We start from the raw sequence: 23,471 nt of genomic DNA, 5'->3' as shown, positions 1-23,471 counted from the left end.
CAGAGACAATGCCTGAATGGGAAAAGGGAAAAGGACGTGTGCATGCAGTATACTCACGGATGAATGAGAGGGTGATGAAAAATCATATCAGAAATCAAAAATCAAAGGCAACCGGGGAGCAGCGAGTCTGAGTTGGGAGAGAAGTCCAGTTTCTTCTCCAGTTCTGGAGTTTTGTTTTTTCTCCTTTTTCCCGCAATTTTGCCAATTCCTATCCAGCCGTCCCTCCTTCTTAAGTCTATCCCCTACTGGTCCTCCTTCTCCTCTCTTCCCCCTCCCGTTTTTTCTTACCAGTGCCGGTACTCTTTCTCCTACATCTCTCTCTCTCTCTCTCTCTCTCTCTCTCTCTCTCTCTCTCTCTCTCTCTCATCTCTCTCTTTCTTTCTCCCTCTCTTTCTCTGTCTTTCTCCTGCAGACCATGCTCTCCATTTTCCCCTCATTTTTCGCCTCTGTCTCCTTCATGTGTCCATTCATCAGACATGACTTCCCTTTCTTCAACCCTCAGCTCCCGCTTCAGAACACAGACAGGCTTTTTAAAAAGGCTTCTAAACACAAGTCAAGTTTAAAAAAAAAAAAAAAAAAAAAAAAAAAAAAAAAAAAAAAAAAAGCACTGCAGAAGGAGCGGAAAAAAAAAATGTTTACAGGAAAGCACAAGGGGCTTGTGGCATGCAGTCTAATGCAGGGACAATCCACGGCCTGCCTTTTTCAGGGGCGCCACGCATAGTAAGGGTGAAGCAAGCGTCTTTGTGGTGGTGCCTCCGTACATGAGGGCATAACCGAAAGCAAAGAATGGCAAGCAAAAAAAAAAAAAAAAAGGAGGAAAAAACTGAGCTCATTGCGGTCGGTCTCCAGTGAAAGTGGATAGAAAGCGCGCGTGAGGGAAATGAGTGGGAAGGAGTCAGGGGCGTGTGCATGTGTGTGTGAGTGTGTGTATGAAGAGGTGGGAGGGGAGAAAAAAAAGGAGAGCCAGCGAGGAGAGAGGGAGAGAGAGAGGGAGAGAGAGAGAGAGAGAGACTGGAGGTTAATGGAGAAATGTCCAAGAGGGAGTGATAGAGGAGGAGTGTGTCGGTAGGGAGAAGAAAGAGGAGGGGGCAGGAATAGGAATACATTTTTTTTCTTCTTCTTCCTTTACTATTCAAATTTTGCACTTTTCATTTTTTAACACCTCCCTTCTGAAGCTAATACCTTCTCTTTCTGTGAGGAGGGAGAAAAAAAAAAAGGAGAGGAAGAAAGAAAGGGGAGAAAGAGATACTGTGTGCTTTGTCTACAGCCCCTGCAGTTCCTTTTCCTGGTTTCCTTTCTGCTCTGTCTCTCCTCTATTCAGCCTATTTTCTGCACGTGCACTTGAACTCTAAATCCTGTCTGCTTTCCCCTCCCCTCTCTCTCTCTCTCTCTCCTCTCTCTCTCTCTCTAACTGCGCATCTGTGTGTCTCTGCCTCTCTCGCCCTCCCTCTCTCTGAGGCAGAGGCTTGAAATAGTGCTAGCAGGCAGGAGGAGGGGAGGGGAGGGAAAAGGAGAGGGCGAGGGGGACAAAAAGGGGAGAGAGATGTTGAGAGGGGGGGAGGGGAGGAAGCTTAGACGGGCTGACACAGAGAGCACAGAGCTGCTGTGTGTGTGTGTGTGTGTGTGTGTGTGTGTGTGTGTGTGTGTGTGTGTGTGTGTGTGTGTGTGTGTGTGTAGTGTGTGTGTCTGAGGGTGCCTGTGCATATGAACATGTCTGCACATTTGTAAACACACATTCATCTACCTTGGATTTGGATGTAGTGTTTCACACACTGGTTGGTAATCCGCAGAAGATGTTAGCCTACATACCAGAAAAGAAATACACGACTTTTTTTTTTTTTTTTTTTTAGGACAAGGAAAGCAACAATTAAAACAGCAGGATTTTCTCTATTTGCAGCACTTTCTTTCTGTAAAACTACACGACGAACCGAGCAACGCTTTGCAGACGACATAATCCATAATTAGTGCTGCAAGGAGTGTACGTTGTTATTGTTAATTCATCCAGCTATTGTTTTTTTTGTTTTTGATAAATCTTGAGTCAAAAAACATCACAAATAATGACTTATGATAATAATATATAATATTCTTATTTAAATTCATCAGAGCCCAAAGGAATGTCTTTAACCATGTTTTTGAACATTAGCAGGTTCAGCTAAAATGATATTTTAATTTTAATTAGCTGTTAATAGCTAAAGTAGCCACTTTTACCAAAGTTTATTGCAATCGTTTTTGAATTGACTAATCACTGAATTGACTGATGTTCGTCATTTGTATTTTAAACTCCAGTTTGACATCAGACTTCCTTACTTGAAGCTAGTTATTGGTATTATAATGCAAAAAAAAAATAAGTGATTAATTATTTAGCACGTCAATAAAGAGGTGTTATAATTCTGATAAACAGATCTAAATAAATGTCAAAATGCTGTCTGTGTTGCACATCACTATAAAATGACAACTTCTCAGGCTTATTAGCTGCATGAATAAGTAAGAAATCTTTGCTTCCGGTGACTTTCAATTGCCATTTTTCATCACTTTTACATTTCACATACTAAATTAATAAGTTGTGAACTGTTGGTCGGGACGAATCAAGACATTTCAGGCTTCACCTTACGCTTTAGAAAACATTGGTCGAAATGTTTTAGCAATTTCTGACATTTCAAAAGATCAAACAGCAAATTGATTAATTAAGAATATAATGGACAGATCGATCGCTCATAAAAAAACAAGTTATTTGGTGCATTAATTGAGGCAAACATGAACCAATGACCAAAGAATTATATTTTTTATATATATTAAAAAAAAAGTGTTATATCATGGTCATTTGAAATGCATAATAATTTGCAGAAACTTAAATTTATTTTAAGCCAAAAGCCCATTACGGAGCTGAACCTCCTGGGAAGGAGCACATGGCAGACAAATAAAAGCAAAAATGTTGGCTGTATTTGCAGATGCAGAAAGATCATGGCGGGTAAAATATGACAGAGTTACTAACCTTCTGGTGAAAGTCTTCCTGCCTCAGCTGCTTTCTCCTCTCCTCGCTGACTGCACCACACTCTGAAAATCCTTCGGGTCGGAGAAAAACAAGAGAAATGGGCCATGAGAAGAAAAAATAAATAAATAAATAAATAAATAAAAGGCGCCACAACACCGCCCCCTGCTGGACGTAAACCGGAACTGCACCCACATGGCATCCTCACGGTAAAAAAAAACAAAACATTTTTTTTTTTTTTTAAAACATTGTTTCACCGTCAATTTGACACATGGGATTAAAATATGAACGGGGAATATTATCGTTTGGGTTACTTGAGTTTTAAGGGCTGGGTTAAGGAGGAATTTAAAGACGCCGGAGGTTGTCGTCCTTTCCAAATGAATGTCTCCGTCCATCCCTCCATCACCATCAGCACCATCCCCTCTGCTGCTTCGCCGCATTAGCTTCGGCTAAACTTGGGACGACAACCTCCAGACCCGACAGCCTTGACCGTCCGCTCCGTGGGATATATTATCAAAAAAAAAAAAAAAAAAAAAGTAAGATAGACGCTGGATATATATAAAAAAAAATGAAAGCTATGTTCACGGGTAACAACAGCTATCTTCGGCTAAGCTAAACGTTAGCAAACAGGATGTCCCAACGGCTGCGTCAAAGCGCTTAAAAAGCCACTTTTAACGTGAAATTTGAAACTCACCCTTTGTCTCCGATTTGTCTTTTTTAGATGCCCAGTGTCACGGTGAAAGATGTCAACCAGCAGGAGTTTGTCAAGGCACTGTCAGCTTTCCTCAAAAAGTAAGTGCAAAACACCAACCGGAGCGTGCACGGCTTTGCCTGGCCACCTGTCAATCACTCAGGACGCTGGAAACGCTTTTTATTTCGGTATATTGATTTATTTTTTTTTTTTTAACGGAGTTGTTCTTTGTGTTTGTTTGTTTTAATATTTCCTTTTTTTTTTTTTTTTTTTTTTTTTTTTTTTTTTTTTTTTTAAATAAAAAAAAAAAAAAGTGTATTACTTTATGAATAAAATTTAATTTAATTGAATTAAGGGACCGGGACCGAAAAAAAAAACAACACAAAAACAACTGTTGACTGCAGTATAATAATAATAATTAAAAAAAAAAAAAAAGCTTTTAATTAAACTATATATTTGTTCATTTACAGTTGAGATTATTGACTTCCTCATTTATAATAATGAGACTGGACTTCATCAACAATGGCCTGAAAAAAAGAGAAAAGATGACACCTAAACTTTTTTTTTTTCATGCACATTAGATATACATGTAGCAGGCTTTTAATAGTTTCTTTAGTCTCTCAATTTTACTATGCATCTGTTGTACTTCTACAGACGCTATACTTTTCCTTCGATGGGATAAGTCTTTCTTATTTTATGAATCATACCTTCTGTGAATAAGAATTAGGCCCTTCTTTTGTGAGCAGATATTTTTATATGAAAATGTCCAGCTTACTGCTACACTTAGTCTTGCTGACTTTGTTGTTTTGTCTGTTTTGTTTGTTTCAGTGTTCCTTACCACATCGTACAATGAGCAATGAAATATATGGTGCTCTTCATCTTCGATCTCTACTAAATCATATAACGAACAGAGCCTCGTCTCTTTATTGAGACCATTAAACCTGCCTATCTGTGTATGTACCAGTGTGTACAGATATCTCACCGATATCTACAGACATCGACAAATATCTGACTGTCTTCACATAACGTTTTAGTGCACCGTTTGGAATTCAGACAGACATCTTTCCTGTTATAATCATGTGTATGTGTTGATCCCGTTTTGATGGGCCACCTGTTCTTTGAGCTGACTCATCACATCAAGTGATAATTGATTTTTCAGGTCTGGCAAACTGAAAGTCCCCGAGTGGGTTGACACTGTGAAGCTTGCCCGGCACAAAGAGCTGGCTCCCTGCGACGACAACTGGTTTTACACCAGAGCAGGTTGGTAACATTTGAAGGGTTTCCCATACATCAACACATCCGCATACAGCTGAAAAAAACACATCTTTTGGTTAGATTGTTAATTTTAACGGATAGTTAATCATTTAAAGTAGTTTAGCAAATAAAAATGCTGCTCATTTTAGCCTCCCTCATCTCCAGTGTTTGGATGTGCAGCTTTTCTTTGTCTCAAACGGTCTCAATTAATGTTCAGACAAACTAAACAACTCTGAACTGGACAGTTAACCAAGCAAAGGTTTGATTAAAGTCAACAACATATAAAGTAGTGAATAGTTGAATTCGCCAGTTGAAATTAATGTTTGATCAACTTCTTTTGTGGGAATATTAAATGATATTTTATACATTTTACATCTCAAAGATCCCATAAATGTCAGTTTTATAGAGCTCTGAAATAAAACATCTTAAGATCTTCACTACATAAATAACTTAAGTACAGCGGGAAATATACATAACTTCTATATCTCATCTGTCATTTCTATCATTCCTGAAGTTATCTAGACATTTTCCAGGTGTCTGTGTGATTTCTGATCTTACACAAACAGTCGGATAATATCAGACGAGCTTTTCACAAGTAGATCTTCAACAACTGACACAATATATACACAAAAAGCACACAGTCCCCTTCGCTGATGTGGATGTTATCTTCTGACCCTACAAAAGCATAAGAGTGAAAAATGTCACACAACAGATAAGTTGGAATGTTTGATTTCATGTCTTTTGGGTGAATAAGTCAAAATGATAAAACAAATACATATTGCAACATATACTGTGAACTGTACGTCTCACCAGCGTCCACGGCCCGTCACCTGTACCTGCGAGGAGGGGTGGGCGTGGGCTCCATGATCAAGATGTACGGAGGCCGTCAGAGGAACGGCGTGTGCCCCGCCCACTTCAGCGTGGGCTCCAGGAACGTGGCGAGGAAGATCCTTCAAGCTCTGGAGGGCCTAAAGATGGTGGAGAAGGACCCTAATGGGTAAGAGAGGTGCAGACTTGAGTATGTGACACTGAGGTGGCAGTTTGAATAAGTGACCGATTTTTCTTTGTTTTAACATTTGTGCCCACAGTGGTCGGAGACTCACCCCTCAGGGCCAGAGAGACCTGGACAGGATTGCTGGTCAGGTGGGTAGTTGAAACTGCAGTAGACACACACTGTTTGCACAGAACAATGTGACAATAAAGCAGAACATTTTATTGTTATTGTGTGTAAAATTACTTCTGTACTGTATGTATTACTTCAGTACTGACTTAAATGAGATTAACTGACATGAGATTTTCAGCACCCCTATATGTTCAGAAATCTATGGGGAACATGGAGAACCAGGCAACATCACAATTTTAGTTATTTTTTTGGTGTTGAAGACAGAATGTTGTGATTGAACGTGAGGAAAATGTGAAGTGATAATGTTACCTCAAGCCTGCAGCCATTTACTGGTGCTTTCAGACACACTGACCACCGGTCCACTTACAGAGCTCAAAATATCTGGATGTTAAATATGTTTAAACCTTTCACTCGCACGCTAACACATTTCCAGCATTTCCTGTGGCTGCTTCAATATGAACGCATCCTGCTTGTCTACCAATTGTATGCTTTTGAGAGACAGCCTGAGAATGTCACCCTAACCCTGAGTGCTCAGTTACATGATTGGTGGGCTGAATGCCACGGCTTTATGCATCCATGTCAAATTAAAAGCCATCCTTTCAAATTAAAAGCCCTAAAGGGTTTCATGCACAGCTAGCCATTAACTAGGCTTTGACCACAGACTGTATATAAAGTTGTATTAATCTGATGGTATGTGCTGCTGAAGATATGTGCCTCTTAGTATACTCAAGCACACACGCACACGCGCGCGCACACACACACACACACACACTCAGAAAGGGTGAGAAAAACACTTGTACTGCAGAAGCAATGCAGTGTGTCAATATTTTTAAGAACAGTTTTAAAATGTTTTTTCAGTGCTTCAGTGTTTAAAAACTTCCAAATGTTTTAAAAAGTTCTTTTCATATTTTATTTAAATTTTTTTTTCAACATATAGTGTCTAGTAGATACTAGGGTCGTCCACTGTTTCACATCATAATTGCATACATGATAAAGGAAAATAAACAAACACACATCACATATTTGAAATATATATGTATGCCTCCAGTAGGCGTGGCTCCCTCTTGTGTTCTGTCAGTTATTGCCACATGTCACTGATTAAATTAAAATGCGCTGTAATCTCTGTATTTATGTAGTTACACCATGTTCGATATTTCTTGACATCTCTAAATCTGTTTTGTGACCAGCGTACAGCCTTCCCTGTTTTGTTATGGCTGCATGACTCTCCCCTGTGCTCTCTCCGTGTTTTCCTCTGTATGTTTAGGTTGCCTCAGCAAACAAGAAACAGCGAAGTTTACAAAGCGCCATCTGAGGGAAGCATGCAAAGAATCCAGACAAGTGAAATGCAGCAACACCTTACTGCTTATTTACTCAAGTTCACTTGCCTCCCATATCAATCCGGTGTCCACAGTAACCGAGCACAAAACGCATTTCATAGAGATGCGTGTGTCTGTAGAGCCGTAAGTAGAACTAAAATATTATACGTGAATGTTTGCAGCTGTTTTGGTTTGCACTTTATTTAAAATTCATGTTGAATTTTGTGACAGCAAAACACAATGTACACAAAAACGCTAAGAATACAGTATCACCAAGCAAGAGCATGTAAATATCGTTGCCAACAAATATGAAGCTGTGAAAGACTGTGAAACAAATGCAACGATCCCGATACATCTTTTTATTTATTTTCATTTTTTTGTGTTTGCAGATCAGTATTTGCTGAACGTTTTGTGAATGAAATGTACCTGGGTTGCACAATAATAAACAGGATGTGCCAAATAAACTGAGGATGATCACCGACTGTGGTGTCGTAATGTCAGCTTGTACGTGGATGTGAAGGTGCCTGTGGGTGTTTAGTTGTTGTGCATGGTGGTGCTGATCCAGCTGTTGTAGCGACACACGCGGGCGTAGACGCTGGGGTGTCCCTGCATGGCGCAGTCATAACCCCAGGACACGACTCCCTGCAGCTGGCCGTTACACACCAGAGGACCACCAGAGTCTCCCTGCAGACACAGGCAGAAGAGGAAAATGTTAATGTTACGCTCAGCGGTCACAGCAGATCCACGGTCTGCTGGGTCATCATGGAGCACTGACTCAAAAAGTACAGGCTGAAAATCACTATGTTTCTGCCTCTTTCTGGTTTACAGTTATACGTCTTTTTCCACTTTAGGGTGAGCTGTGGTGCTTCATTGCACCTGTAAACCACCTGGCAATGATGTCACAGGATGCTAGGAAACATCACTGCACACAGGTGAGAGGATAAACCTCTGGAGATTTTCAGATTGTATGAAGTCACTCAAGTATGTTGCCAGCAATAACCTGATAATCTTCAAAACCAAGTGAGGATTTTATGAATATGGGATGTTCTATTGCCATTTATTATGATATGAGTACATTTGCTTGGGGGAGCCAGGCGCAGGGGGGGTGGGGGGGGTGCTGTAGTAGACCCCGTTTATGTGTTAGTCATGTGGTATACTAAATGCTCAGTGTGTTCACTGTGGTTTAGTCCAACTCACTTGGCAGCTGCTGGCTCCTCCCTGCATGAATCCGGAGCAGAGCATGTTGGCGGTGAGGAGGTGGGGGTAGGCGTTCTTGCAGATTCTGTCATCGATGATGGGCTGCCTCAGGCACTGGAGCCTGTCAGGGAAGCTGTCTGGCGGAGCAGGAAGACGAGTCTCAGATTATTTATGTATTTGTGTGGATACTCACTAGCCTCTATGGAGGTACTTTACCGTGCTCCATTTTATTAAGGATAATAGGAGTTGTGTAGTGATTCGTCAATTAGCTGATTGGTTGGTGGAAAATGAAATGACCCCCATTTCTAGAATTAATTCAGTATTTAAAAAGTCAAAAGTACGGTGGCTCTGAAGGGCAAACGCAAAAACATTTCACAGAACACTACATCGCTCACAACAGTGACGCGGTCCGGCTCTGCAGGGTGGATGCTGTCCGTCGCTGGATAAGTCGGTACTTTATGTGCCATCCTACATCGTGACCTCGCTGACTTCACTTACTGCCGTTGGCGGACATGTTGCCCCATCCGGACACCATGCAGTTCTCGTCGGCGTAGGGGCAGCGAGAGGGCAGGGCCACGGTCTGGACGTAGTTGTTGAGGGTGGCGGGGCGACTCAGTTTGATCAGCATGATGTCGTTGTCCAGGTTGTGGCTGTTGTACTGGGGGTGCATGATCATCTTGGCGCCATCGATCCACTGCTCGGTGCCCTCGTTCACGGCGATGTTCTGCTCGCCGAGACGGACCTGGATACGACTGGTCGTGATATGAGCGTGATATGGTTAGGGCAGATTAAACACAAAGTAGAACCATTTCTAAATTACCACACAAGCATTTTTTTCTGGTTTATGTTGTGTTAAAAAAAAAAAAAAAAAAAAAAGTTTTCACATCAGACAATATGTATGGCGATATAGCTGTGATAGACCATGGCTGCTAATCAAATCTGCCAACCAATAAATAGATTGAGCTCTAATACGTGATAGATTTAGATGCATTTGCTGAACAGCAGCACGGGTCAGTTCCCAGGAGAGGCTTTTTCACTCAGCAAGCGATACCCGTTTACTTTTGTGGACTTGATTGTATCTTAAATTGATTTTGTATTGTACCTCCAAAAAGAGACTAAATATTGATCCTTTACTGGTGGTATTTTCCACCTGCCGCGAGGGACAAAGTCACTAAATCTTACAGATAATTTATAGTTTATAGAGCACCGATGAAATGCGACTTCCTGTACTTACGACTTGTAGCAGTGAGCAGCGGACACCACCCACTGGCTGGAGATGAGGGACCCACCGCAGAAGTGGTACCCAGCGTTCAGAGACACCTGGTAGGGCACAGAGTGTCTGGGACACTCGTACCCTCCAACGACCTTCTCATCCTCAGCTGCAACAACTGGAAGAGCACATGATGGACAACTAGCATGACGTGAGGAAATATTGAGAAGCAGACAAAAATTAGTTGTCCCAAAAATCTTCACCAGATATACGTGAAGCTGTCAAGAATGATCTCTTTTGAAAACGTAATAGTCATCAAATAAATGCATCAGGATACGTTTGTAAAACGTTGTGTTACAAAAAGAAAAGTAATATCGGTTAGTCTCTTACATGCTGCTCCAAGTAAAGCCAGGAATACCAAGGTCTTCATGCTGACGTCCGTGTGCATGTAGAAGAAAGCCCACCGTGGAGCTCTTTATGTACTCCCGGCCTGCCCTGAACACTTCAAGCTTCTCAAGGTCAGGACGGTAAATGGCAAAAGCTCTGATGGGAAAGAGCCATATGACTGAAGGCAAGATAAAGACCTTGGATGATAAACTGCTGTTACATCAGGTTGCTTTTCATTTGAAAGTTATGTAATCAGCAATTATGCAATTTGCAACCATTGAAGCCTGCAGTATATACACATTCAGGTGCAAATGACATCAAAACATATTCACAGCAGAAGAGCCGTTTCTGACTGCAGAGCTTGTCATTTAGAAGATGTTTCTTATCGGGGGGAATGTTTGTTAGAAATACATGAACCGTAACTGTGCACAAGTCTGATGGCTGCTCAGTTTGCAGGCGTCACTGGTCTCAAACCAGCAGTGGGAACATTGGAGAGGTTTCCCAGTAGGCCACAGAAAACCTGACTTTTCCAAAGAGTGCAAAAATAACATTGGACAAAACTGGGTATCGTCCAACTTGTGGGTCAGGTCCCCTAAATGGGACACAACATAAATGTCAGAGATCACATGTTGATTATAGTAAAAAGGGGTACATCATACCAATCCTAACAAACAAAGTCATGTATCCAACCATCCAGTTCTGCTTGGATTGTCTGCTTTCCTAAAAAAAACCAAAAACTTTATGGTTCAAATATTTTGTTATACGATTTTCCCATATCTTTTATACTATCGTAAAATATGTTATACACACGGAAAATACTGTAGAAAACAAATCAACAATCCATCATTCAATCATAAAAAAAAGTCTATGATTTTTTTTCAGTGATGCCAAACATTTGGTAACTCCACACTCAGAAGTGTTTAATGCCAGTGAACTGAATATATTCTGTTTGAACATTTTCGACTGCATGTTTCCATTTCCAAGGTTTTTAGAGCCCAAAAAAACAAATAAATGAAAATTATATTTTCTATTATCTTTTCATGTATTGTATTAGCATGAGAAAGCTAACATTTTTTTTAATTGGATCACTGATTTAATTATTTACATAAATCCAATCTTTCCAATCAATCATCCTTTAAAGGGAAAAAAAAAAAAAAAGTTTGTGCAAAGAAATCAATCATTATTGGTAAATTATTGCATCGTGAACGATTTTTCTTTGGTTCACTGAACATATTATTTGATTTCACGACTTAGTTTTAGCTTGTTGTGAAAACTTTACGCTAACAACATCGCATATTCCACACAGTATTAATGTATTGCACAAACATGTTTACATAAAAATCACAAATGCTGTTTTAATTTATTTGACACATACCAAATGGTAAAAACATTGGCAAAAGGAAAGGAAACTTTGAACACATTTTTATTGAACATAAAGTTAAAAAGAAAATTGTAGGTAAAAAAATATTTAACAAGTTTAGAAATTCTTTATACAACTATGTACAGGCACGGGTCCCGTAGTGGGCACGTAAAGTAACAAGGATTCGCCTGTCTAATGCCGTTATTAATCCTACAAAACAAAAGTCAAGTCAAGCAGTCGGCCCTGAGCCTAAACTCTAGGAGCCTCTCAGCATCCAGTAGCTGAGTGTGGATGCACAATTGAGTAAATGAGTACAAAAAAAAAAGCAGTCACTTGTAACCCTTCAGTGTTTAATAATATTGATGTTATTTATTTTCTATCAAGCAGTAATGATTAGAAAGATGAAACTACGAGTAAGTGAGGGAGGGAGCAGTTTTTCCACCTAATGTGTCATTAAATTAAATCTTGCTTCAGAACACCTTTGAGGTAGTACACATTGTGAGACACAAAAACAGGAGGAGGAGGAGGAGGAGGAGGGTGCAAGACGGCGAAAAACAAACAAACTAAAGATCATCAGCTTCAGTTCTGTTAGTCAGCTGTCACTTACAAAAAGAAAGTTAAAAGCGCAAACACATTTATTTCCATCAGTTGGTTGAATACACATTTATTGTTCAAATATACAAAAAGATGTACGAGGGACTGTGCAGAGCAAGATGACCATGTTCATTTTAATCCCTGCACCAAGGAAACGCTCCCTCACAGGCCTTAAAATACACAAACTGCACAAAATAACAAACATAGAGCAGACTGTAATAGTGGGATAAAAGTGTTTCGATAATCGCCACATCTCTGCCTTTACAAGTAAAAAACAGGAAGTGTCAACTGGCTGGAGGAGGAAAGAGGTTTGGGTGACTCCCAAATATACTAGCTTTTGGGATGAACGTCACCAGCACCTGAAATATTAAGTGTCCCTGCTCATAAGAGTTGTGGTATCCAGAGTGAAAGTTATACTGCAGCTGCACTACACAAGGAGAGTCAAAAATGTTTACGTTGTTCTGAAACGTATCCTGTCTGCTGCCAGAGATTGTTGTAAGTAAGTTCTGAATAAATTATCCTCATCCCTCTCTGCGTCTTTGTACTTACAAAGACACTCGGCATATTAACGGATCCCTCTTTTACGCAGTAATAAGAACAAATCGGGCTGTTTTAGTTTGCGCTGTTTGTATCAGGTTGTAATCGCCCCAGTTCCAGCAGAGGCCACTAACAACAAAAAACTAAAACGAAAGAGTTTTATGGATGAGATGGAAAAACAGTAACTGGATGCAAAAAAACTTTCCAGCAGTCTGAAGTCACACACACTTCGACATATGGCTCTATTCTGGTTTCTGTGGCTGCTAACAGCAGTTCCGAGGACAGGACTGAACAAACACGCTCGACTCGTCCACAAACTGAGCTTCCAGCATAGTGACGACTCAGCGGATCAGGTCTGCGTGCATCCGCGAAACCTCCTTCTCATGGCCACGCCACGACAGACGCCTCCAGAACGCCACCAACCACCTGTAGTGCATCAAACGAGATTGGCTTTTTCGTTGCGACGCGTGACGCTAATTCAGAAAGCGGCGACAGCGTCTCGTCCCACAGTTGCAGTGCAGCTTGCTTCTCTCGTCCTCGATGGGGAACTTGTAGTCGTAGGTGAGCTCTTCGCCGCGGTAGATCTTCCTCAGGGCGAAGATGACGATGTGCTTGCGGCCGTCCACGTTGATGACGCGAGAGTAGCAGTTCGGCTCACAGCAGTGGTTGATGAAGCGGGCGGCGTTGCCTTGCATCGTCGCGTCCACCACGTCAAAGTCGTCGATGCGGAACATGTAGCAGCCGATGCCCTGATGCGGAGCGACAAAACAACCATTTCCAACACATTTCCAGGACACGAAAAACAGGCCGGGTGGTTCGTGTGATTCAGGAGCATTTGGGAGATTTTTCTTCCCTTTTTACGATAAGCTGAGAATATTTAAATGCGTGTAAAAATCCTGAAATGTTTTGCGTCACCGATGATAACGGAAAGGAGCAGTTGTTTAGCTTTAACACTTACAAGTTAGAATCATTTCTAAATTAATGTTGCGAGTTCTGGTTTCTGTTTTTTGTCCTTCATAACTGTGTAAGCCTGTTGCAGAGGTCGGGCATATTGTTTGCGCAAAACGTCATGCGAACAGTTTCCAGACTGGAAGCAAAGCGAAGACTGAAGCTGTGAGCTACAGACTAAAAAAAAAAAAAATCTTTGGAGACAACTGTGTGCAGCCTAAAATGAGACCGTGGGTGTTATTGGCACGATGGATAAAAGGCCGTTACTGATTGATATTTTTTGTTTGTTTGGCCGTGCTATAGTCAGATGCTCTTCTGTTGTATTGCTGATAAAACAGTTGCTCACATCAGCTTAACGCTCAATGTTTTGCTCTTACAGGACTGAACATGTAGAAATAAATGAGGCAGAAACTCTTCTATCGTTACTATTTCTAAGTGTGATGGTATGTATTACGGTTACTGACCTTGCCGTCATAATATTTCTCCCGCTTATCAGTCAGGACGGAACGAATGACCGTGCCGGCGTACTCGATCACCATCTCTCCGGCGTCAATGTTCCTCTTGCAGAAAAGTCCACGGCCATGAATTGGAGATCTGGAAACATTAGAAGGGAAATGAATGGGTGATTTTCTAGCATTATTTTAGACATAAATAAAATCTCGTGCTTTTGTTGTGTTTCGTTGCCAGTACCTGTAAACTCCTACCGCCTCTTTTGAGAGTTTTTCCAGGTGTCTGAATCTCATCGCCATGGGAAGCTCACTGCTGGTGGCTCGCCTGGTGGGTGGGACACAGTAGAGTTGCTGTCACCTACTTCCTTATAACACGTGTAAATGTTGCGGTGTACTTTGTTAGAATCAAGAAAAGTGGCCCGAATTTAATCAACTAACCTGGATGATTTAAGTGGGAATTCATCCTCCTCTTCATCAAAGGGTCCTACTACGTCTGGGAGCTCTCTGTGTTGGGATGCCAGGAAGTTGAACATATCGAAAGTGGCTTTCCTAATTAGAGAAACGTGAGGAAAATAAGATTTATTTGCAGTGTAGCTCAAAACAAAACACAGATAAGATTAAGAAAAACAAAAAAGCAACAAACAAAATGTTTGAAACTAACCTTGTTAAAGTTTCTAAAAAAAAAAAAAAAAAAAAAAGTAACAATGTAATTGAATGTGTCTGTACCGTGTGTACACTTCAGCTCGAGCGCAGCCGCTTGGGTTGAGGGGAAGCTCTTCCTCAATGTCATCACAGCGGTGGAAACGGAAGCGGTGGCGTTTGCAGCTCGCGGCGCCCTGCAGCTGCTCCAGCAGGAAGATGACGGCATCGTGGATGACGCCGAGCACGCGTGGCCCGCTCATCCCGCCCAGAGGCAGCTGCTTCAGATGGAAACCTGCTCGGGCTTCGAGGACGCCGTCGATCACTGCGCGCCAGGCGACTGAGGGAGGAAAGAGAATCAATGTAAAGATTTTTTGTTGTTGTAAAGATTTAGTAAAATGTTGTCGTGTGCAATAAGCCGGTTTGTGACCCCAAATAACATGCAGCAGCAGGAATACCAGCAAGATGCACACGAGGAGTTACACGGCTCTTACCCTCTATGCTGTTAGCCTTGACGCTGAAGCCATCATCGCTGGTGATTTCAAAGCGCAGGTGGGGCTGGTTCATGTATGTCCTCTTTCTGTGTTTAGGTGCAGGCGCATCTTCGTCTGAGCTAAAACCTGGAGAACCAAAGGAGCCGCAAGCGGCAAAAAGGTTTCACATTTAACAACATTTCCCAAAACGCAAAGATGCTTTATAATAATCACGCTAACTGTGAGAAGTAATCAAAACGTTACGTTGTGTACGAATGCTGCGCGTGGAGCACACACGGCGCATTGTTTGCGAATAAGTATTCCAAGTTACGTCGCTCGATCAAAATCAGTACGTACAAGGATTTTAGCGTCGGCGAATGTTTTTATACCAATAAATTTAGCAAGTAAAAAAAAAAAAAAGAGAGAGTTTCCTCTCCTGAATTGCTGATTGAGGAGTTGTTGCAGCAACAAACCTGAGTATGGGCCCCACTCTGAGAGGTCACCGTGGCGGGCGCTCACCCATGTGTGTGTTTTACCCTCAATGTGACTGTTGGTTTGTGAGGATGAAGATGGAATCTCAACGTGAGCAAAACGCCTGAGCAGAAAGAACAAAGAAATGAATAGAAATAATAAAGCACGATAAGACTTTTGAGGAAAAAAAAACCTCTTCATCACATTTCTTATTTATATGCATGAGTACATTGAGCATATTTTCAGTTTCAAAAATGGTACTGAATCAGATGTGTTTTCTTGAAGAAGTTTCATTTCATTCATTGTTTGAAATAACTCTTGTTTGGCAAGAAATACTGTGGAAATATAAATTGAAGTGCTCTTAAATGGTTGAAAATGAAAATGCTTTCCCTCTACGAACATTGAAACACGTTTTGAAGTCAGTAAATTGTTGAGCTCTAAATTAATACAACCTGACACTAATTGTTGGCCTGTACCTTCAAAATAAACTAACCTGGAGGGTGTGGGAGGTGGTGGAGCTGTAATCCTCAGAGGTTCAGGCTTCAACACGTTCTGCTGGTCCAGATCAAGAATGTCCTTCATGGATGGAGCTTTCATTCTCACACCGCTCGGCCTGTTGAAAGAAGACAAGACACTGTATTTTACATTTTTCCATCTTTCCCACCATCTGGAGGCTGCTGAAAGCGTTAGCAGGGTTAATGCATTAAGAGTAAAAAAAGATATAGGGCGATATAAAATATTACATTCTATAATATTAGCAGTAAATATAATTAGTTGCAGCTCTAATCTGGATTTATCCCAGCCAGTGTGCTATTGGGAGAAATCCGTTTCTTTTACTGAATCTTTTCATCATCTGTTATTATTCAGACCAATATTTTTTTCAAAACAGTTTTAACATCATTTCATTTCTATGCAACAAAGAGATGTAAAATCTTGAAATACCTGGCTTCATCAACTTCCTCCGGCTCACTTGAAGGATCCTTCAAGAAGTCCATCTTGGATTTCTTCCTGGAAGGCTTTTCAGACGCTGACGACACCCTCTTGATTCTCACCTGGTTGCCCGATGAAGCAGCTGTTGCTACATTTAGTAAACTACTGGGGCACCCCGAGCCTCCAGCTGACGGCTGATCTGCATCGTCGTCTTCGCACGGAAACTGGGACGGTCCCCGCTGTCTGGCATTTGGCTGCCGACTTTTCCCCAGGATGTTGGGTTTCGTGATCGGCGTGTTGCAGTCACCAGCCATCGCTCTGTCAATGATAGCCTTGGCGGTGCTTTCTTGGATGTTGGAGAAACCAGCTTCAGGAACGCTCTGCACGCTGACAGGAGCGGTGGGAGCTGGAGCGCTGCTGCTTCTCACAGGCACCACTCGGACAATGATTTTTCTTTCCGACACCGTGTGGTTACTGGCAGCAGGGACGTTACCGGCGGCGGAGGGGGTCGAACGAGGCTTTATAATAACGCGGGGGACAGAGTGAGGCAAAGTGTTACCACTGTGGAGAATCCTGGCAATCTGGCTTATTTTATTGTAGGCAGGGGAATTTGTGCTGACTGACTGATAAGTGTTCGTTCGCGGGTCTTTGATCAGAATCTGACCTTGGCGGTTGACCAGCAGGACCTGAGGCGCAGGAGCCTGGGATGGGGCCGAGCCAGCTGACTGATTCTGAGTCACCACCTGCTGACTTCCAGGCTTGGAGTTGTCCAAGCGGATGGCGATGGTTCTGCCCCGTGTGGCACCAGGCTGAATGGGTAAAGCATTTAAGCCGTTGATCACGATGGGGGAGGTGACCGGGCGCGGGACGGTACAAAAAGTGGCAGTAGCAGGAGAAACATTATGTGCAGTCTGTGCAGTTCGAGGTGACAAAGGTAGTTTTAATTTAGGAAGACACGGTTTTGGAGACAAGCGCCTGAGGTTTGATGCAGGGAGTTTTGTCTTTATAAAGATGGTTTTCATCTGTGTAGTTGGTGATTTTTTGGTTTTAGCCTCTGGAGAGTAGTCGGGATCGGTCAAATCATCTTTAAATCCCTCAACTGATTCGGCTGATGAGGTACTGTCATCGTCGGCAGCTGCACTTTTGTTTGGGTACACCACTGAGCTGTCTTCCGTGGAAATGAAATGGCCTGTGGCAGAATCCAAAAACACTTCGGTTTGGGACGTCGGTGCTTCAGACGTCATCAGAACCTCTTCCTCCTGAACTGACAAGTCACTGTTTGCATAAGCCGAGTCAAGAACAGCAGATGGAGCCAAACCCTCTTGAAGCTCTGGTTCAATTGTTTCTTGTTCGACGGTTGACTTTGGCACAGTGTAAACTGACTCCAGCCGCTTTAGAGCAACTGTTAGTTGTTTAGTAGGTGCATTGTAATTGGCGTGAATTTCAGTGACGTCATCGTCAAGCATCTCGCTCTCGTCGCTCTCGTCGCTCTCGTCGCTCTCGTCACTCTCGTCGCTCTCGTCGCTCTCGTCGCTCTCGTCGCTCTCCGACACGCCGTCCGCCCCGTCTAACTGTGAGATGGACTGTGCTGACGGGAGCTGACCGGAGGCGTCCGAGCCACTCGCCGCGTCACACACCAGTGTGCGTGAAAATTTAAAGTAATGACTGGAGTCTTCCTCTTCGGAGTCGTTCTCCTGATGATCTCTCGGCATTTCCTGCACGACCCCTTCCACCTCGCCTCTACTGCTCTGTGCCCCGCATTGAAGCGCCACATTCTCCGTGAGCAGAGCCTCGTCAAACTCCAGCTTAGCATTCAGCATGGAGGCCACCGCTACCTCTGTGTCGTTGTCAAACACAGTGTAGGGCAGCTCCTGAGCTATCAGGTGGGCCACCTCCTCCTCCAGGTTATCGGGGGCCAGCGAGATCCCATTTGTCGTAGCCACGGCTGCATCCTCTGCCTCAGACGATGCTAGGAAGTCCTGCGGAACCTCGGCGGAGACCGGAGTGGTGATTTTAAAGTTTTGCCTCCCTTTGGGGGAGTGAGTGACGGCTCCTTGCCGAGGCGACAGCCCGGCAGAAATGCTGGAGTTAGATCTAGGAGGGGAACTCCAGACGGGAGATGTTGAGTTTTGTCGTGAGAGAGGAGGCGAAGCTGATCCGAAGTTTGATAATCTCGGAGGGGAGCTGAACAGGGAACATCTGGAATGGACGGTGCCACCGGAGCGGTGGGTCATCAGTCCAGCCGGGTCGCTCTCTGTTGGCGAGGAACTGCAGCGGCTTCTTGAGAGCCTGCGAGGCCGACGTGTTTCGTCCAGGTCCCTCAGTGTCAGGATGTGATGTGACTTGGGAGGAGCAGAACCTAAAACAATCAAATAATAAAGGGTTAAACAAATGCAACTTTTTGAGTCCAACTTGAAGAATGCAGCAAGACATGCGAACGCAGGAAAAGACTACATAAAACATAATTACATAATTATAATAATTACCCAATTTTCCCTCAAAATCGACTTACCCGGAGATGGGAGAGGTCGAGATGATCCTCCTGCTGGTCTCCGTGTCTGTGTGTAACCAGGACTTTTAGATCCAGGTGTGTTGTGCAGCTTAGAGTTGGGAGAAGGGGTAGTGGACTTTATTGGGCTGCAGGATGTGGAGCCTAAACGATCCGGGGACTCCATATCTGGGAAAGAAAAACAACGTGTCCATTAACCGGTGCAGCTGATCATGTTATAAAATTCACAATAATAAAAGCTGTTTTTAATCTGTTCAAATGCCAAAACATGTATTTACAAATGGATGAACATGTCTCAAACTTGGTAGTTCAGCCCTACAAATCACTTTAGCTTCTCTCAGTCTTTGTTTTGGATATCTGCCTCAGAGCTTCAGTTTTTGATTTGCCCTTCATCACTCTCATCAAAATTGTTTCCATATCATATCAATCTGTAGGATCCTGCTCACCTTTGTGGCAGTGTGGACTGTGGACGATGGTGTGGTTCTCCTCTTGGTCCCAACGCAGATCCTGTTCCTCGCCGGGGAGAGGTGTGCTTACTTCTGTCACCTTGCAGGTGTACTTACAGCGTCTGCGGGGGTCCACAGTGCTCCAGTACAACCGAGAACATCTAAAGATAAAGAAAGAATGTATTTATATAAAGCAATGCAAGTTCTTTAATCTGTGAACGGCCACTGAGACGACACCACTGTAGGTAAAATAACGGTCTTGACTGTAGTACCTCAGTTCCTTTAAACAACACAGCACAGAGAATCCATAGACATTTGTAAAATACCATTAAGGGAAAGTGGTTGCAAAGCAAACAAAAAAAGCACTTCAATATGGCTGCATAACAACAAGGACCACTTACTGATAACCAACAGGATACAGCATCCTCCCATTTGATGACAGCTCTGATAACACGCCAAGTTTCTGAATCTGCAGGGAACCTGGAAAAGAAAAAACAAGATGGGGTTCAGCGAACTAAGATAGACGGTAGGAATATTTCACCCTTTTTATGGAGACACAGAACATGTGCAGGAGTCCAGTGGCTCAAACAAACAACACAAAACTGACAGGTATTCTTACCAATGGTCATGTTGATTGTTTCGGGCTCGAGGCCTGTGAGGAACTTTCTTCTGAGATTGATCCCTTCGAAGTCGACGTATACCCGCCGGGGGACTTCGAACCCTTTCCCAGACACCATCTGGCGTAAACAATATCCAACACAATGTACAGAAAATCAGGGGGTGTGAGATGTGTTAGGGTAAAGTACGGCACTGCTTTCCCCTAACAGAAAAGGAAATTCATAACTGCAATAAAAACAACTAATTAAAGAGAAGTCGATCTCCTTACCTTTGCAGAGACGAGATCCCTGTGTTTGTAGCAGTACACCTTCCTGTCCTGCTGGAACACACATCTCTGAGCACGAGCGCACATGAAGTGGAAATTACTCTGGCAGGTAGCCAGACAGCAGCCCACCGTGGCTCCTGACTGCCCGCAACGATCGCAGCGCTGGAGGGAGCAGGACAAAACAACAACAATTAGAATTATATTACTCATACATTTCAGGGTTTGATCTCAAGAGTTGCGCAGCTCATGCCGACTGCGACCCTCCATGATGATAACGTCTTACCAGGTGGCGCCCCCTAGAGACAGCACTGTGCACTTGTAGAAGAGCACTGTTGTCCTCGTACACCTCTGCAGACCACAGGCAGCAGTTAACGTGGGACCACTCGTTCTGCCCCAAGTACAAGAGCCGTCCTGCTTCCTATCAGAGCACAAACAGACATATACCTTAATAACCAGTAGAGAAAGAAAGTTTTATGCTGCAAGATGAGAAACAAGGAACTATATCAAATATATGCCGTGTCTAAATAATTTTTTTTTAATGTTTTCTTTTCAATGGGAAATGCAGTGTGGATATGAAACAACTTATTAATTAATTTGGTACAATTTTGACTATTGAAGAAAACCATTAAAGAAAAACAACCTGGACAAGAAAAAAATTGCCATTTCTTTTTTTTTGTTTTTTTGTTATAGACCAAAACAATCAATCAATGACAAATCTGAAAAATGAACTGATAATAAGAATATCTATTAGTTGAAGCTTTTGCAATAAAAACACAGTAAGGCAGCTAAACTCACACTGGGAGCAGAGTCTCCGCATTGTTGGCACAGGGCACACTGCCTCCCATCTTCAGCCTGGGCGGACTCTGCGGGATCAAATCAACACGTATGTTTGAAACCTGAGACAGAAAACCTACAAAATAGCGAAATCTTTCTGCAGGTGTAAACGCAAAACGTGCACAGATGCGAGCCTTCCCTGCAGCTGCGTGTCCAGAAGTTCTGACCCGATCACATTCGTTAGCTTCAAATGATAGAGAACAGGCTACAAAAGTTTCCGTACCATGTGAGCAAGGAGGAAGAGTGTGCGATGCACCAGACTGTTGTGACGAGACCGAGGACAGCATGAAGTCAGTTTTCCCCGACTGCGGGCCCCTGGACTCCCTCGGCTGGTATGTCCTCTCCAGCCACTGCGCATAACTGTGCTCCTTAGATGGTGGAAGAACCGCCTCAGGGAGCATACCACTAAACAGAGGAGGATAAGAGCAGAGACATTTGAGACAGTTGTCCACTGACAACAGTGTCCTGAGTGATGCTCTTAAACTCTATTAGTGATTTAAATCTTCAGTTCACGAGACTGAACACTCACTTAAAGTTTATATTACAAGATAAATCTGAATTATAAATAGTGAGGGAAAAATGAATGTGTTGCAGGAATAATGTTTAGTGCATATAGGCATTTTAAGTAAAAAAAAAAAAACGATATGATAATTGCTGTGAACTATTGGACTTTTACGAAGGCACTCACTGACTCGATAGACTCAGGTTCAACAAATGCCATCAAACTTAGAAACCCTTGGCTTGGATGGATCTGATAGGAAACATGTCTTTAGCTTCCTCTTTGACATTAGCATTGTTGTTTGCTCTGCACACCTGGTAACAAAGTGAGCCATTGATTGTAAATCTGTGGATCGACATTGGTCGAAGCTTCGCCCTCAAATGACTGTGCACAACTGTAATAGATTTATGATATGCTAGCTTTACCTTGCAGAGTTTGCGCTGCACCTTAACTTCATTTTTACTTTTTAAGGAATTCCACACTAAATATTTTTGGATGGTTTTAGTCTTTGCATGTTTCTGCTGTTTGTACCATGTCATTTTTCAGAGCCACATTCATAGTGTTATCCTTCTTTTGATGTTTAATATTGGTTGGCAAACAGCTTTTAGATGCATTCCCACCACCTACTGGCCGTATGGCATTACTACCAGAAGGCAGTAAAAACTTTGGGAAATTAAATATTTCTAAAACTATTCAAAAATGAAAAAAAATCATGACCCATTGCTAATGTTTAGTTAAATGCACTTACCTTGGGAATTCTTCAGAAAACGAGTTCCACTTCTTTAGATTGCGTGCAGGCAACCAGCTGAAAACTTGCTTCATCACCTGTCAGAAATGCAAACACAAAGTGAGATTAAATGTACACCACGATAAAGTTTTGGTAATGGACTGCGTTGATTCGAGGGCTGACCCAATTATTCAGTCTTGTCAGGAGTGTTATAAATAACTTACAGAAACATCTTTTACTATCCGAGTCTTCCCCTTTAGGAAGGTGGCCTTGTAGGTAACGGGTATGTCTAGTACCTAATTAAATATCATAAATGGGCTACAACTCTTGACAACAAACAAGTTGATTAGCATTATCTTTAGTTGGGGGCAGCCCTAACTGATTCAATTTATTTTACTCAAACAGTCCGTCTATAGTCTCTGCATTTTAGTTTGTCATAACCGAGGCGGTGACCATGAAAACAGAAACAGAGTGGAACAAAATATATTTCCATTAGAAATCAATGACAGTTGGTCTCCAAAAAGACACTAAAAGCATGAGAGGGCGGTGGGGGAGGGAAGCTTACTTTGACATAGTGTGCCCTGGACCGAATGGTCTGTCTCTGATCCTCTGGAAGAACTTCCTCTTCTTTCAACCATTTCCTCATCACAGATGCCACATCTGCATGGAAAGCTTTCTGAGTGAGCAACGAGAGAGAAAAAGAGACCAGGGCTTCAGTCAGGAGCATCTCAGACTGACAACGTTTGAACAGATACAGCATAAGAGCAAGACTATCCCATAATGAGCAGATTATAAGGGCAAATATACTCACGATTGAGGCGTAACCGCCCCCTTTAAACTTCGTGCCCACAGCTTGTAGATCACAGACTGGTTGCTGCTCCCTGATAAACGGCGTGATGTTTGTTTTCTGACACTGAAAGACAATAACAAAAATTACAAATAATGTAATGTAACGATCTTCTTTAAACATATCGGAGACAGAAGCTTCATGGAACAACTGGACAT

General features: G+C 42.6%; 4 protein-coding genes across 7 annotated transcripts in view; 1 reads left to right on the top strand and 3 right to left on the bottom strand.

Annotated features, from left to right (window-relative positions):
* LOC138215037 (chromosomal protein D1) overlaps nucleotides 1–3,769 on the bottom strand; it is a 34,683-nt gene extending 30,914 nt beyond the window's left edge. The window contains exons 1-3 of one of the 3 annotated variants that reach the window (XM_069176976.1): nucleotides 3,684–3,769; nucleotides 2,993–3,063; nucleotides 1,745–1,801 (exon numbers count right to left, since the gene is read on the bottom strand). The gene's annotated coding sequence lies outside the window, so the exon portion shown is untranslated. Of the gene's footprint in view, nucleotides 1–57; nucleotides 545–1,744; nucleotides 1,802–2,992; nucleotides 3,064–3,683 lie in introns of those variants that run through there. The other 2 variants (XM_069176978.1, XM_069176977.1) reach the window with 2 other exon arrangements.
* Nucleotides 3,279–7,854, top strand: LOC138215042 (small ribosomal subunit protein eS19). 2 transcript variants are annotated; one of them, XM_069176988.1, is made up of 6 exons: nucleotides 3,279–3,525; nucleotides 3,711–3,781; nucleotides 4,840–4,940; nucleotides 5,748–5,931; nucleotides 6,023–6,077; nucleotides 7,322–7,854. In XM_069176988.1, exons 2-6 carry the CDS (start codon nucleotides 3,711–3,713, stop codon nucleotides 7,367–7,369), a joined length of 459 nt encoding a protein of 152 aa, XP_069033089.1. In that variant the 5' UTR covers nucleotides 3,279–3,525; the 3' UTR covers nucleotides 7,370–7,854. The 2 variants fall into 2 exon arrangements, with proteins under 2 accessions (XP_069033089.1, XP_069033090.1); XM_069176989.1 differs by lacking the exon at nucleotides 3,279–3,525 and having other exon boundaries at nucleotides 3,694–3,781.
* Nucleotides 7,730–11,475, bottom strand: LOC138215041 (trypsin-3-like). Its single transcript, XM_069176987.1, has 5 exons — nucleotides 10,171–11,475; nucleotides 9,805–9,958; nucleotides 9,069–9,322; nucleotides 8,571–8,707; nucleotides 7,730–8,057 (listed from the first exon to the last, which is right to left on the bottom strand). Exons 1-5 carry the CDS (start codon nucleotides 10,226–10,228, stop codon nucleotides 7,908–7,910), a joined length of 753 nt encoding a protein of 250 aa, XP_069033088.1. The 5' UTR covers nucleotides 10,229–11,475; the 3' UTR covers nucleotides 7,730–7,907.
* Nucleotides 11,476–11,856: 381 nt separating this feature from the next.
* The window catches only part of kmt2ba (lysine (K)-specific methyltransferase 2Ba), a 29,815-nt gene continuing 18,200 nt past the window's right edge, over nucleotides 11,857–23,471 (bottom strand). Inside the window, exons 17-36 of the mRNA XM_069176968.1 lie at nucleotides 23,278–23,379; nucleotides 23,032–23,142; nucleotides 22,488–22,564; nucleotides 21,464–21,645; nucleotides 21,202–21,269; nucleotides 20,690–20,824; nucleotides 20,410–20,568; nucleotides 20,143–20,260; nucleotides 19,925–20,003; nucleotides 19,524–19,684; nucleotides 19,081–19,245; nucleotides 16,581–18,927; nucleotides 16,132–16,251; nucleotides 15,641–15,762; nucleotides 15,189–15,314; nucleotides 14,782–15,034; nucleotides 14,494–14,604; nucleotides 14,297–14,380; nucleotides 14,071–14,200; nucleotides 11,857–13,407 (exon numbers count right to left, since the gene is read on the bottom strand). Coding sequence (XP_069033069.1) covers nucleotides 13,132–13,407; nucleotides 14,071–14,200; nucleotides 14,297–14,380; nucleotides 14,494–14,604; nucleotides 14,782–15,034; nucleotides 15,189–15,314; nucleotides 15,641–15,762; nucleotides 16,132–16,251; nucleotides 16,581–18,927; nucleotides 19,081–19,245; nucleotides 19,524–19,684; nucleotides 19,925–20,003; nucleotides 20,143–20,260; nucleotides 20,410–20,568; nucleotides 20,690–20,824; nucleotides 21,202–21,269; nucleotides 21,464–21,645; nucleotides 22,488–22,564; nucleotides 23,032–23,142; nucleotides 23,278–23,379 — 4,926 coding nt within the window. The 3' untranslated portion in view covers nucleotides 11,857–13,131. The remainder of the gene's footprint in view (nucleotides 13,408–14,070; nucleotides 14,201–14,296; nucleotides 14,381–14,493; nucleotides 14,605–14,781; nucleotides 15,035–15,188; nucleotides 15,315–15,640; nucleotides 15,763–16,131; nucleotides 16,252–16,580; nucleotides 18,928–19,080; nucleotides 19,246–19,523; nucleotides 19,685–19,924; nucleotides 20,004–20,142; nucleotides 20,261–20,409; nucleotides 20,569–20,689; nucleotides 20,825–21,201; nucleotides 21,270–21,463; nucleotides 21,646–22,487; nucleotides 22,565–23,031; nucleotides 23,143–23,277; nucleotides 23,380–23,471) is intronic.

The sequence above is a fragment of the Embiotoca jacksoni genome, unplaced genomic scaffold (genome assembly GCF_022577435.1).
Source record: "Embiotoca jacksoni isolate LCO1_2020_lvr unplaced genomic scaffold, fEmbJac1.0.p SCAF_7, whole genome shotgun sequence".
NCBI classification, from domain to species: Eukaryota; Metazoa; Chordata; class Actinopteri; family Embiotocidae; genus Embiotoca; species Embiotoca jacksoni.
The sequence above is the reverse complement of the archived record's forward strand: the minus strand, read 5'-3'. Positions and strand labels throughout refer to the sequence as shown.

Coding starts and splice junctions, on each gene's coding strand:
- LOC138215042 (XM_069176988.1), top strand. CDS start 3,711: ATGCCCAGTGTCACGGTGAAAGATGTCAACCAGCAGGAGTTTGTCAAG. Junction 5,932..6,022: donor GTGGAGAAGGACCCTAATGG/GTAAGAGAGGTG, acceptor TTGTGCCCACAG/TGGTCGGAGACTCACCCCTC. Junction 6,078..7,321: donor TGGACAGGATTGCTGGTCAG/GTGGGTAGTTGA, acceptor CTGTATGTTTAG/GTTGCCTCAGCAAACAAGAA.
- LOC138215041 (XM_069176987.1), bottom strand. CDS start 10,228: ATGCACACGGACGTCAGCATGAAGACCTTGGTATTCCTGGCTTTACTT. Junction 9,323..9,804: donor GCTGCTCACTGCTACAAGTC/GTAAGTACAGGA, acceptor TATCACGACCAG/TCGTATCCAGGTCCGTCTCG. Junction 8,058..8,570: donor GAGGAGCCAGCAGCTGCCAA/GTGAGTTGGACT, acceptor CTGTGTCTGCAG/GGAGACTCTGGTGGTCCTCT.